Source organism: Pholcus phalangioides, unplaced genomic scaffold, assembly GCF_987345545.1.
Source record: "Pholcus phalangioides strain wild (caught in Gottingen) unplaced genomic scaffold, Ppha-v1.0 ptg000015l_1, whole genome shotgun sequence".
NCBI lineage: Eukaryota > Metazoa > Arthropoda > Arachnida > Araneae > Pholcidae > Pholcus > Pholcus phalangioides.
This window is the reverse complement of record NW_028301608.1, coordinates 36,004,098-36,018,609: the sequence shown is the minus strand read 5'-3', so window position 1 is coordinate 36,018,609 and position 14,512 is coordinate 36,004,098. Positions and strand designations below refer to the sequence as shown.

The 14,512-nt window shown below is 31.8% G+C and overlaps 1 protein-coding gene across 2 annotated transcripts in view; it reads right to left on the bottom strand.

Annotated features, from left to right (window-relative positions):
- Positions 1–14,512, bottom strand: part of LOC149075929 (reelin-like) — a 90,065-nt gene that overhangs the window by 71,740 nt on the left and 3,813 nt on the right. The window contains exons 1-18 of one of the 2 annotated variants that reach the window (XM_089243444.1): positions 14,339–14,498; positions 11,882–12,160; positions 9,570–9,807; positions 8,726–8,796; positions 7,544–7,746; positions 7,385–7,436; positions 6,479–6,575; positions 6,117–6,357; positions 5,781–5,932; positions 5,475–5,626; positions 5,038–5,165; positions 3,723–3,931; positions 2,208–2,336; positions 1,911–2,020; positions 1,743–1,806; positions 617–731; positions 343–461; positions 27–188 (exon numbers count right to left, since the gene is read on the bottom strand). In XM_089243444.1, the coding sequence (XP_089099570.1) occupies positions 27–188; positions 343–461; positions 617–731; positions 1,743–1,806; positions 1,911–2,020; positions 2,208–2,336; positions 3,723–3,931; positions 5,038–5,165; positions 5,475–5,626; positions 5,781–5,932; positions 6,117–6,357; positions 6,479–6,575; positions 7,385–7,436; positions 7,544–7,746; positions 8,726–8,796; positions 9,570–9,807; positions 11,882–12,101 (2,462 nt within the window). In that variant the 5' untranslated portion in view covers positions 12,102–12,160; positions 14,339–14,498. Of the gene's footprint in view, positions 1–26; positions 189–342; positions 462–616; positions 732–1,742; positions 1,807–1,910; positions 2,021–2,207; positions 2,337–3,722; positions 3,932–5,037; positions 5,166–5,474; positions 5,627–5,780; positions 5,933–6,116; positions 6,358–6,478; positions 6,576–7,384; positions 7,437–7,543; positions 7,747–8,725; positions 8,797–9,569; positions 9,808–11,881; positions 12,161–14,338; positions 14,499–14,512 lie in introns of those variants that run through there. The other variant, XM_089243445.1, reaches the window with a different exon arrangement.

Here is a 14,512-nt window from a genome sequence, read left to right as displayed (position 1 = left end):
TATATAAGGCATCACTACAATCATACTTTGGTTCTGTGAATTTCTTAGGTTCCAAAATCTCAAGCATCTGCCATGTGAATTGTCCGTCACAAGAATAATGAATGTAAACAACCTCTGATGGATGATTTGGTTTCAAACATGGACTGTGACTAGAAGTACTACCAAGGCGAGCTGTGAACTGGAAAAACCTACATAAATATATTGAATAAAAAAATTAAGCTCTAGTAAAAACCTCTATCGATATGACTTTAAGTGAGAAAAAAAATCTGAACCAACTACACACAATAAAAATATAAAATTTCAGCAAGCATCCATCACATGATAGGGAGTAAACAAACTCGCCTTGCAGAAGTTGAGTTGACTTCTCTAGTTATTATTTGTCTCAGACCATCTTTATCAAACACTACAGCTTTACCACTTCCCAAAGTTCCACACTGATAGCCTAGATCTGCACCTAGAAGCTGGAAAAAAAGAACAAAGAAAGCTTTTTTTCCTTCCCTTTCTATTGTTCAAAACATTACTGACTAAAAATATTCAAGTCAAATTCATGGGATTATTCAATAGGAAATTATCTGAGTTGAATGCTTGCTTTATAATTTGTTAATAAACACTTTACTTGAGCTATGTTTGTTGATTCCTTGAAACTTGATGACTGGAATGTCTCAGACATGAAATGAGGATTTACCAGGTTGCTTACTTCACATTTCAAACCAGAGAAACCCATGTCACATCTAAACATAGATGGCAGCATATTCATGTTAAGAAGTCAGATGTGAAAAATTTATCGATTAAAATAAACAATCAAATTAGGAAAAATTACTCAATTCAAATTCAACGACTTTTTTATTCGGTACTAGCCATAATTCCAGGCTATGCCCGGGTTTTCTTCAATTGCTGGAAGGATTGAAAAAGTGACAAGCCGTTTTAAAGGAATAAACTATTATATATAATGCTAATTCACCAGCTCTGGCCATATCGCTATATTGCAGGGTTGAAAATGAAGGCGCTGTCTATTGGTGGTAGCCTCAAAAGTTCATTATGGAAAAAATCTTATCTATATCCTCTCTCGGATTCGAACCCAGGACCATGACAGCAACCTTCATGGTGGGTAGACAAGTATCTTACCAATACGCCACTGGGGCGCTATACATAATACTGAATGCATTAAGGAAGTTGCTAAGTATTGTAAAAGTATATATGCAAATCTGAAACGCATTGCTTGAGAACCACGGTAAGAAAAGTAAACATTTCAAGAGTGATTGTTGAGGCCCAGAAACCATTATTGCCCGACAGGTTTTCACCCATTTTGGGCACTTGTCCAGCTCTGACGAACTTTCAAAGTAGACTATGGTTCAACCCCGGTCCTGTTTGGTATACGATCGGTCTAAAATTGTAGATTTGTATAAAGGACAAACATGCATAAATACTTTCACATTTATATATAAGATAATGTTCACTTGTATGAGTTTTAACATCAATGTCATTTATTATGAAATAAAATGTTAATAGCATGAGTGAAATAATCATGAAACATATATTATAATTACAACCTATCAGATAAGTCTGTCTATGAAAACGTTTCTTAGCTACTAAAAATGGAAAAAATTGAGGATATTTTTTTAAGGTTTTCAGTCTATTAGTTTGAATTACCCCTTCTATTGTTAAATTATCTATTTGCAATAGAAATAAAATGTTCAAAAAGGTATAAAAAAATCGGAAAATTAAAATAGAATGTTTCTCACAGGCATCCAGTTGATGAACATTTCCCATGTCCACTGCAAGCATGGGGACACACACCCAGAAACACTGAAAAAATACATAAATATAAAATGATGAAGTGCGTGACAATTTATTTCTCAAAATGTTTAAAAAACTTGAAGGATATATAAAATGGGATAAACTAAACTAACCATCATCTATGGCCCAATTGGAATTATCATATTTTCCTATTTGCTTGAAGCGAAATCGAACTCCATCAATCAATGTGGCATAAGGCAAAGGATAAGCTATTTTTGACCATCTGTAAATCAAATAAATTATCTTCATATATGACAAGGAGAAGTGAAAACAAATTTTAGATTAACTTAAACTGATAAAATGCATGATTAAATTATTCAAATAGAGTTTAACTCAATCTAAGGCATAAAATATTTTTCTTGTATTCTACACTGTCAACATAGTATTTAGCATGAGATACTGGTTCTTACTTGGATATACCATGTGATGTCAAATGAGAATGAATAGGCAAATGACTTCCATTGCAACTTGGAGGAAGGCACAAATCATGCAGAGAATGCCAGGTATGTCCTGATGTTGTACTGAATTCTACTCGAACCCTGGAGAAAGGTAAAACTGTGACAGATTGTAGCCTATTCTGGAATTTCATCAATTGAATATACAATACATTTTCTTTCACAATTTTATATTTTTATTTTACCATAATTTTTGATAAATAAACTTCTGGGATATCCCACGTGAAGAAAAATAAGTGCTAAGAAAAATGGCCAACAGAAAGAAAGGTTTTTATAGGGAAACAATGTAGTTTTCTTACATGCTGCAGCTTCCATAAGCCCCATATAAATTTCATTCAAGATCAAAAAAAAAATTATATCACAATAAATTAGATTTTGCATGTTTAGCTTAAAGTAGGTTCTCGATAATCTGAGGTGGGTGGAAGTGAGGCCACCTTGGATTATCGAAAAACTTGAATTCCCTGAAAAACAATAAAAAATGCTTTAAATGTTGGTTTTACTTTAAAAAAAAGAAAAGAAAAAGTGGTTCATGTAAGGTATTTTCAACTCCTGAATTCTCAAATAAGATATAGATACCATAGGATGTGCTTCAAAAAATGAGGAATGTGAAAAGGGCATGAAAATGAGAGAGTGAAGTTGGGGATGTGATTGATGTATGGTGAAAGACACTGAGAGCTTTCAACTGCATTTTCAATGATTTTAGCTTTTAGGTAAACAATGTGGGGACAATGGCATTGTCCACCATTATGAAAAAAACAGTCAACTTGCTCCTCTTCCTCAGTGACCCCCATCTCTCTGAAAGTTAAAATGACTAAATCCATTCAAGGGAGTCTAGTATTTCATCACACCAGCTACCCATAATGGGGCTGGAGGCTACCTAGTCCCTTCCAAACTGAAATTTACTGTACAACAAGTATCTACATACTAAAAATATGTAATTACATATGTAAAAAAAATAAAATAGGGAAATTGGGTTCTTGGAAGAAAAGGGGGAGAGAGAGAGAGATAGAGAAAGGGGTCTGAAAAAGGAAATTCAAAACTTTCAGTGACTGGAATTATCCTGAAACTCAAATTTTCAGGGCTCACATTTTGAGATTCTACTGCACTGCTCAAGTTTTCTTTGAGAATTTCATAAAATAACCTGACATTAAACATTATTCTGAGGTAAAAATTTTGTGCTTCAACTGCATAAAAAAATGCATAAAAGAATGCTCATAAGAATTCATTAAAATTTCCTGAAATCAGATCGGTTGAAAAAAGGTAATTGAATAGGCAGTGGCTTTGAATTAGCAACAATAGGTAAAATTCAACTTCAAAGCCATATAAGTTGTAGCTTTATTTTACCTGGGAATTATATATGGAAATGTCTTAATCAAATAATTAATTTAACACTGTTAAAATTGCAATAAAAAATCAAGAAAACACAAATACAACTCTTTTAGGAAAAAGAAAGAGATAATAAAAACTTACTCATTTTCAGATGGGTTATTGCCACACTGCAAGTTCATTGAAAACTGGATTACGTGTGTAGGGTCTGATGGAATCCAAGGTAAAATTAAAATGTTGTCTACTGACCAAATGTCCTTATCTCTTCCGCTGTTTGAAGCTTGGCTCCAGCAATAGCGAGTGTAAGAGGTTTGTGCTTCAGCTGGGATGGGCAATGAAACTAATGTTGGCTCCTGAGTTTATGGTATAGGTAAAATGAGAGTAATTAAAAAGAATGACTATTTTATGCATCAACACAAAAAATCAGGAATTCCACTGGCTCGAAATATATGTGTTATACATACAAATGCAGGGCTTGACAAATAAAATAAATATTTAAGTGCCAGCTCAATTTCTTAGGAGTCAAGCATGGTTTTTTGCCCAGGAAAAACGGTCCTAAATAATGTTTTCTTTTTCCCATGTTAAAAGATGCAGCGTAATGAAATCAGAAAATTTTGTGTCACCCTTGGGCCAATATTACACTACAAAAGTACTTTTATAAAACTTGAAAAATACAATGAATAAGTGCATCATTTACATTCCAGAGAATATAACCGATAGGTTCATTGGTTGTTTTCTTCAAGTTTTGCAAAAGATCCTTTATCAAACTTTTATAGTGTAATCCCAGCCTAAGACTCCAATTTAGAAATCGACTTGTACTCAGCAATCACATTTAGAAAATTTTAGGCACCAATTTTCTGGTCGCCATAGCAACCTGGCACCTTGATTTTTTCAGCCTTGTACAGTATTTTATTCCCGACTGCTTTATTTGAACGTTCCCATAAGAAAATTTATATACAGTTGACACTCGTTATAACAAATCCCTTTGTTTCATGAAAAATTAGCTTTACATTCAGAGGTTGTTACATTGAATATTAGGAAAAAGGTAGTTTTCTTAAGAAAATTCCATATCTTAATGGAATAAAAACACATCATGTTTTACCATAAGCAGTTGCAATGATATTACATCAGATCAGAAAATAATAAAAAAATTTAATACAGTAATTAATTGTGTGCACAATCTTATGTGCTTGATTCTCCAATATCAAAGCTCAGGGTCAAACATCTAGGTCGTATTTTGTCAATTTCTTTGCAAAAAAAAGAGGGAGGACAGAGCTGAGTTTGGATTCTGTATTGGAACTAATGGTCTTTGCAGGTTTTATACTAGAAGAAAAATAACATGGGATGAATAGAAAAATATTTGGGACTTGAGACAGAACGTAAAAGTGAATGGCCATTATGACGAGTGTTAATTATATTTTTCCATTTGTTTACCATAAACAATCTATGATTCACTCACCATTAGTGGAGCATGAATGACATCGGCTAGCATTATCTGCTCACCATTAGATGTCTCCGCATATACCAGAACCGGCGCATTGTGGCCCATATCTGAACTTTGCTGTACTTTTGAACAGTTTTGGCCACCTTGGGAATAACAAAATGTCAAATGGGCATCATGGAATTAATTAACATTAATTTCTACTAACTTCATTGAAGATTGATACCATCATGATGATGTTTGAGAAGTCACTTTAAGTACAGTCAGACCTTGGTATAATATCATTCTGCTTAAAGCATCAGATTTTAAAGGTCTTTACAAGCAAAATTAGCAAACTGGGCTCAAATGTAATCCAGCTTGTGAAAAGGTTTTTATTCTGTTCTCAGGGATGATGCTGTATAAGATAGATATCTGACTGTACTATGTGTGGCTTTTTTTTTTATGTCAATACATACCAAAGAAGAAATGAAACCTTAGATTCCCAGCTTGTGATGAATCGAGGAATGGTGTGCAAAATTTCCTAGACCCTTTACTTGACAGCAAGAGTGAAGATTTGAAGTTTAGTACTTCACAACGCCTACTCAACTCACCTCCTTTTATTACCCAGCTGTCAAACAAATTTAAGGGAAAAGTATAAATGTCTATTTCCATATTTCATAAATATTTAAATATTATATCTATGGATTTATGAGGGAAAAAGTAAATCAATTTGATTCTAACAAAAATCTGATTTTCGAAACAATATTATATTAAAAACTTACGCTTTGGAAAGAGACTTTTCAAAAGCCTCATTAAACATAATATCACTTGCTGGTATGCCAGAAGATAAGTCTAAATCTCTTGTGGTAAGAAAGCTTCGATGATGACCCTTTCCATGGAAGACTAGTGCATTTCCTTCTGAATGACATTTTCTCTGAAATTTCAAACGAACTTCAAAATTAACAGCTGCTTACTTCTATATTGTCTATACAATAAAATTCATGTAAAAATTAAATGTCAGTAATTCATAGTAAAATTACTCATGATTTAATTTTTTTAATCATTCTTAAGAAAGCTATTTAAAAAAAATAATAAACTAAATAAAGGATCATAATTACTTTAACTTGTCCCCCTGGGAAGAAAAGAAAATTCCCCGGATCAATGGGCTCAAAACTTTCTTCAAGTATCTTTGGCCTGTCTGCAACATTGGAGACCATCACATTATCTAGTGCCCAGCATCCCTTGAAAGCATCCCCTCCGTTATTTGCTTCTTGGTACCATTGGATGCAAACATCTGAAGATTTTGCAAGAGGTGGTAAGCAAAGAATGTGAACAGTAGTTTCCACAGCAGGTTGTAACCTGTTTGAAGTAAAAACAAATATGTTAACAATCAGGCAGTGCATATAAAACTAGGCATATATTTCAACGCTTATATGTTTCATCACGCTGCACAACGAAAAGAAATTAAGTAAAACTGAACCTTATTTGTTCTAATTCATGCCATTTTGTGCACTTTTCAGTTCCATAGAAGACATGAATCGGTGGTTCATCAGCTGCCATGCTACAGTTTCCTACTCCTAGAAATATTATTAGATACATACTGTACTTTCAATCACACATGATCATTCAAACAAGAAATATAGTTACCCTGCACTGCAGTGCAGTTATTATAGAATTGTTTAAATATTTGCATCTCTCTATAAAATATGACAATACACAGAGAGAAATCTTGATACAATGATATTCTGCTACCCAAAAAATATTGTTTCAGGGTATTTATTGGGAGGGAGGCATTACCGTTATATCAAGAAGTATGTGCTACCAAATATATGCTGTCGTCGACATTTCCTTCAAATCAACGTTGTTGGTATAACCATAAGATATACTTATATAAGTATTTATTCCCTGCAGAATATTATAATTTATCAGTTTAATAAGTAAAATTCAGTTGAATGTTTTGCCCCTGTAAAGAAACTTTCTGTGCTACATAGAAAATAGAAATATGAAGATCATTAGATGTGCCGTTGAAAGAACAAAAGCAGAGGAATAGTTTAAAAATATATTGAAGGTGATTTTGAGTGAGATATTAAAAAAAATATTGATGTAGTGGTTTCATAACTTCTTCAAACAATATTGTTACACAGAGATTTATCATATTAAAGGTTATTGTTGAATCGAGAGGAGTTTAACATAGGACTCTAGTCAGTTGAAAACAAGATTTGAAAAATATCATTGTAGAGTGATTTATTGTTAAATAGAGCGTCATTGTAGTGACATTTCACTAAACTTCAAAATAATTTTTTCATTATGATAAAGAAAAAAAATAGAGCAACCAGTCCTTAGTTATAAAACTCATTAGCTAAAGTACATTCATAAGAGTTCTTACCCAATGCAAATTGTAGTGTAGAAGCAGTTGTCATGTTTAGTGGAACAGTGATCTGAAAAAATTAAGAATTTTACTTACTAAACATAATTCCACAAATTGCAGCAATGATAAGTGTAGTAAAAAGTACATAAAAAATACAATATTTTCAATTAATCTAACCAGTGATCTAGGTCCTACAGGGTTACAAAACGTAGCTGCTTTAGCATGAAGTACATGACCACATGAATCAGTTACTTCACCATTCACCATTTCAGACCAAAGGAGTGGATTAGCCTTCTCACCACGTTCAAAATCTTCTCTCAGAATAAGACCTTCATTGTGTATGTCACTCATTTCAGGTATGTTGCTGTCCTTGGTTTCATCTAAAAACAGACAGAATCAGAATTATAATTGAACAAATTCATGATTAAGAAAAAGTTCAAGTGAGGGTCAAGTTCAATTCTCTTTTCATCTCAGAGTTAATGGGGAAAACATATGTAAGAGTAGAATCTTTTTTAGAAGATACACGTCATTAATTCCAATTTTCTTTATTAATATATGAAATTTAAAACATGGTCTGTTGCTTAATGATAATTGGATAGAGGATTTTTTTTTTAACTGATTGACAGTTCATGAGTATAATAAAAATTTACTCAAGAAAAAAACTTTTTTGGTGTTGTTAAATTATATAAAACAAAATCCTTCATCTACTGAGTTAGGGACATTCTGAAATGGCTCTAAAGTAAGAGCAAATATATGTCAAATTTTACCAAACATCTCAGATCACTAAAATTAAAATAAATTAATAACTGAGTAATTAATAGTTGAAAATTTTAAATGTAAAGCATTTTACCGCACTGTGCATTCCCCCCACCCCACCATAACTATAACAATAATTAAGATTTATATTTGAAAATAAAAATGTAATAGTTTATGTATTACTAGCTATAATATCCAGCCCTGCGCAGGTTTTCTTCAATTACTAAGAGGATTGAAAAAGTGACAAACCATTGTAAAAGCATATGCATGTCTGAAACATATTGCTAGGGGAAACCACAGTAACCAAAGTAAACATTCAGAAAGTGATTGTTGAGGCCAGGAACCATTCTTGCCTGACAGTTTTTTACCCATTTTGGGTATTTGCTCAGCTCTGACAAAGTTTTAAAGTAGCCTATCGTTCAATCGGGGTCCTTTTTGGTATATATACAAAATTTGGTGTACGGTCTAAAATTTTAGATTTGTATAGAGTTAAAACACAGACAGTTAAACACACAGACAGAAAATCAATTATATATACATATATATATGAATTTCAAGAATGGTTATGCATAATGTCATAATAGCCATGCATCTAAAACATACCACCAGCTTCACAAAGCTGCAGGGCAAGTGTATCCTTAAACATTACTTCATGTCCTAAGGTTGCAGTTGCTCTGCAAAAAAAAAATAATAATCAAACATAAAAATTGAATTTGGGAAATAGTTTCTAACTGATGATAAAATTTTAATAATTGATAATCATTATCCTATGCGAATGTTGATTACCAAGTTGCAATTTGTAGTTATTTTGCAGGTCCAGGATAGATTCATTGGGGAATAATTGGATACATTATTCGAACTTTTTATCAGTGATTTTTTAGACTTCAAATTAATCAAATTTGACTGTATCTATCACAGAAAGTAAGCCAAACTTGGTTGACTTTAAACTTCTCACTTGCTAGTTTGCGAGGAAAATTTTGGGGGGACCTTATTCGCAAATAAAGGATAACTTATAGGCATCTGAACTGCTCATTCTTCTATTAAATTTATTTTTTATTCCTGTTCTTTAGGGGTTGAACTAGTGAAAACTTTCAGTGAATTACATTTTTTCCCTTTCAATCAGTAAGAAAGTTGCAACTTCAGATTCAAATATTCTGAAAGATCTAGCAGCATCAATCTGCTTTGTGTCATCATGAACGTTGCTTTCATGATATCATTTTATTTCATCCTTTGAAATTGTGAGTGTGTGTGATTCACAGAAAAATGAAAATATGCAGCATACACACACATCATAGTTTCAAATATATAAACCACAGAAAAACAAATTAACTTGTTATTTAATTGATTATACAACAGTATAGCTCTTGTAGTCAGTTTTCAAACCCTATAAACAATTTATTCTGTAGAGTTTTTAATTCACATATAACATTTAATTAATCATACTTACAAGAAATTCACACAGCCAGTGCCAGCAGGAGGTGCCATCCAGAGAAACATAAGAGATTTTGATGGTCTATGAGACAAATGAGAATGAACAATAGCACACATCAGCCCTTGACCTGAGCCTCCTTCAGTAGGGAAATTACCACTGAGTAAGTTCATTGTCTTGGCCATTGAGCCACTTGGAGTTGTGTATAGCCCTGTCATTAGGAATCCATCAAAATCCAAGCTAGATGTCACAGTCACTGAAAACAAAAAACAAAAAAAGAGTTATTTAAAATATAAATAAACTATGTGAAATTGCTGATGTAAAATACAGAGCCACAACTGGGGGAGGGAGGCAGATGGGTCTCGTGTTTGTGGTGCTGGACCAAAAAGGGTGCAAATTTCACCCCTTTAACCTCTCTTTCAACATTACGGAAAAGTGTGCTTTCCCCGGATGACCAGGTATCTAGTTTCTTCCTTGGCAAGATGATTTTATTACACATATTGTAAATGAATAAAATGCAAATAAATTATTAAAAACAAAGGAACAACAATCATACATAAATTTAATTATGTCAGAATAATAATGCATAAGTTTATTTTTTCTTTTAAATAAGAACCATACAGCCACCAAAAATCAAAACCAGCATATTTAAAGGACAAATTAAACTTAATAAGCTTTTTTTATCATGGTCTTGAACTCTTGATATTTATATTCATTAAGTCACTACCAGCTATGAAAAGAATATTTCAAGTAATATTTTATAATGAATATTTGCTGATACAATAAATATAGATATTTTCATTTGTATTTTGACAAACACAAAATATTTGTCTGCAATGGATAATCTAAGTTTCAATTTAGTGGAGTGATTAGTTTCAGCAAATAAAAAATATTTGTTTTTATATATGTATTTTCATGTATTTTAGTATAGAATAACATACCAATTTTGCAGTGCAAGGCCAATTCGTTAAAAATTCTGTAGAGGAATGTGTACAAGGTGTATTTATAGTTGAGTTGTAATGTATGTTTGCAGGTATGGATCATGGGAGTAATAGTGAAACAAATTTTTTCAGCCTCTTGCAAAAAAATTTCGAGTAATTGGACTCTGTTGGTGAGATTACATCAGGGCTGCGTGTCCTTGCTGAACTTAGGACTCAGTGTAAAAAAAATTTAGAAGCGTTTCATGGGACAATAATTGTCACTCATTTGTGAAATTATTTAGAATTTTCATAGAGTAGAAGGCACACCAACTTTGTTCATAATAAAACATAATCAATGTATTATTGGGTCTATTTCTTGGGTCTATCTTACATATTGGGTCTATATATATACACTATAAAGACTGCCACGGTTTCATTGGAAATGAGAGACAATGGTTTACCCATCACTACTGTGAAAAAAATAAATATATTTTAATAACTTTATGCATATTTATTGCATATAGGGTTTTTTTTCATATGCAAAAGTTTTTAAATCAATTTCTATTTAAATTCTCACAACTATATTTTCCATATGCAAAAAAGAACACCCCTTTAAATAATTAAAACAAAAAACTGAAATGGAAAATTTTGATACTATTATTTTCAAATTTGCAGTGGGTGTGATAAAACCTCTAAGTGGACCACATCTGGCTTGTAGGCTGTGGTTTGCCCATCACTGTCTTAGCAAGTATACTGCATATGCAAGGCCTAGTATGACCTCACCTGTCGCATTACCCAAAGAACAACTCTGAATTGTATCAATCTCTTAAATGAAATGCTAAGTATAAATTCAATCATGGACATCAGAGTAAGAGGATAATGAAAACCTTTTTCACATGAAATTTTTATTCATTATATTATGGAGTCATAACAGGAAGAAAAATTATATACAAAAGCACCTCAGTTCATAGATGAGGCTCTATTCATTCTTTAACATTTCTGGAGTGAAAAAACTTTACTCATAAAAAAAAAATGCCATCAATAAAAATGATGATGACAAACAGGAAATAATGCAAAGCTCAATACAGGAAACTGTAGAGAAGAGAGTTCAAAATCCCCTTATCATTTCCCTCTTTTCCTGTCTATTACATTTTTATCTATACAGGATACACATGGGAAAAAAAAGTTAAACATTGAAGGCCAAATCTTTTATATTTGCTACGTTTTTCTTACTTTGGCCAATTTTAATGGTAGAAAGAATAAAATATTATATATATAAGATCCAATATATTAAAAAAATTTTAAGAGTTGAGTTAAACATACAAATTAAAATTGAATTAAGGTTTAAATTAGTTTTCTGACCAAAAACTTGTGCATTTTTCTGTAGAGAAAAGTATCATAATATTTCACCTTCATAAATTTTCCCTGGTTCATAAAACTCTGGATTTCCCTTGACGTTCACAGATAATGCGATTTCACCCTGCACAACACCAGGCTGATTCAAGTCTCTGTGGTACTGGCATAAGAAGAAGAATGGAGATGCTACTGGTGCTTGATTTGCATTCATCCATGGTAATAAATTAATTAATAAACTAGTTAACACTAAAGAAAGTCTTGGAGCAGACCCCATTTTCAATGACTCCTCTTATGATGATGATGATAGTAATAGGCAGTAAAGAAATTGTGATCCTATAAGAAGAAGAGGAAAATTTTCACACAAAAAGTCTCAGATGCATCAAGTCTATAATGAAATTTTTAGCTCAATTTTTTTACAATAAAATTGAATATTTATTCAAAACTAAATAAAAAAACTCACTACCTTATAGTTTAAGTAATGAAAAGTTTTATTTGATTCTATCAAAAAAATTTGAAAAATTATGATATACAATAAAATCTCCTACACACATACTTAGAACAAAAAAAAAGGATTTTTTTTCATGTGCATATTCAAAGACAGCCTATATTTTGAGAGCAGAACATGTGTGCAGTCAAATCAATTAGTGAAGAAATAGTGTAAATAATTTGTGAGATAATTTTTTGATAGTTGTGCCAAATTGCATGGGAAATAAAGCAAACAAATGTTTACAATTTTCAGAACCTTCAACATAGCCTTTTTATATGTAGGCCTATATCTCTATTACAGGGCCATAATTATGCTGGGACAATCATGGTCATGCTCCATGATCCTGAGCTTCAGGTAACATAATTAGATGTAGAAACATTAACGTCTACACCCCAGATGTTAATCTGTCCCATGCAGTCAATGATATGGCTCTGATATATTGAGATATTTACTAGTACCCAAAATTTTTCTTGAACTCATTTTCAAAATGGTTTCAGCTGGAGCTTATTTTTCACAAGTTTGTGCTCTGGGTAGACATGTCATTTTCGGGCTCCATTCTTTGAATAGATATTAATTATTCATGAATAATTTCAAAAACAGCATCTTTATACTATACTATATGTATTTATACAATATGGCATATTGGTATCGGGTGGTGATTATGATTCAAATATTAACATAGTAAGAAATATTTTGAGAAAGGTAGTTACTGAATTTGTATTTGTATAACATATCTGAAAAAGTTGACAGAATCCAAGACTGTCATGATGACAATAGATTTAACACATCAATAAACTTTATCTTTAAAAAATTTTATTTTTTATTCAGAAAAAATCCCGGATGGTTTGAAATTAAACACAGAGAGAGAGAGAGAGAGATAAACTAGACAACATGGAATTCAATACCACATAATTAAACCAAACAAAACCATAATACAAAAACTGTTCATATACGTAGAACCTAAGGAATATAATAAATTGAATGATGAAATAAAATTGAAAAGAATCTTTACATAAATGAAAGAAAACTACTAATCAGCAAAATAAATGATATTGAATAAGAATTATACATATATAGGCACTATTTTATTATTTTAATTTTTTTCCTCTCACTTTATGAATGTGTTGATATTATACCAATGATGGTATATGGTCAGCTTCCAGTATAAATTTATATCAAGATGTGCAAATTTCAATTTGCCCTGGATGGATTGTTAAAACTCTTGGGCAATCACGAGGGTGAATAATGTATATTTGTGTTTGTGTGTATTGTGTTACTGTGCGTGTTGATGTGTTATAACATGTGTTTATGTAAATAAATTTCAATTTCGAAATAAAAATTGCTATAGCCTTACACAGTGTTCAAGAATTAATTCAACAGGAGGAGGAAAGTTGAATCATTTTTGGACCCTGGACATGCGCATACGTCAGAAAAGAACACTGGGTTCAGCCCATTTTATTTTGGATAAAGGAAGTTCCACATTAGCTTGTAAGAGATTTTGCAATGCAAACAAAAATGTAAGTGATAAAATTGGGAAGTGCAAGTATGAAAATTAGTAAATTCTAGGTCATATCAACTTATTGAGGTGACTTATAACTCAGGGTGTTTTTACCAGCTTTGGGTTCTTACGGTTGTACCGTACAACAGTACAACTTGTTCATACTACGAACATATGCACTGTTATGATATATTGTTATTAAATTGCACACAAGAAATTTTTTTACAACCTTCAAACTTCATACTTGGTTTTATAGAGATTTCAGAAGAAAATTTGATGCAAAGGAATATCATCAATAAATGGTAGTGAACTTTTAAAAAATGTATTTTTGATTTGAAAGTACTTCAATTCAAATACTTAATGTAAAGCAAAAATATACTGATGCACCTCAAAGCTATATGTAAAAAGATTTATAAAAAGTGTATAAAAGGATGTTTTAGCTTCCCCCCACCCCCAGCATTATATAAAAGTTTCCAAAGATAACAATTGAAAACTTTGAGGACTTTAAACAGAAAAGTTCACTTACTTTGTATATTTTTATGTAAGCCAATCCAACAAAACTAATATCTTGAAACACACACAAACGAAATGTTTTTTGGGAAATTATTAGACATCTTTAAGTTCATATATGCACTCTAATCAAAGAACAGCTTCAAAAAATCCAATTAAGAAATACACTATGCGTAGTAGAACAAATGAG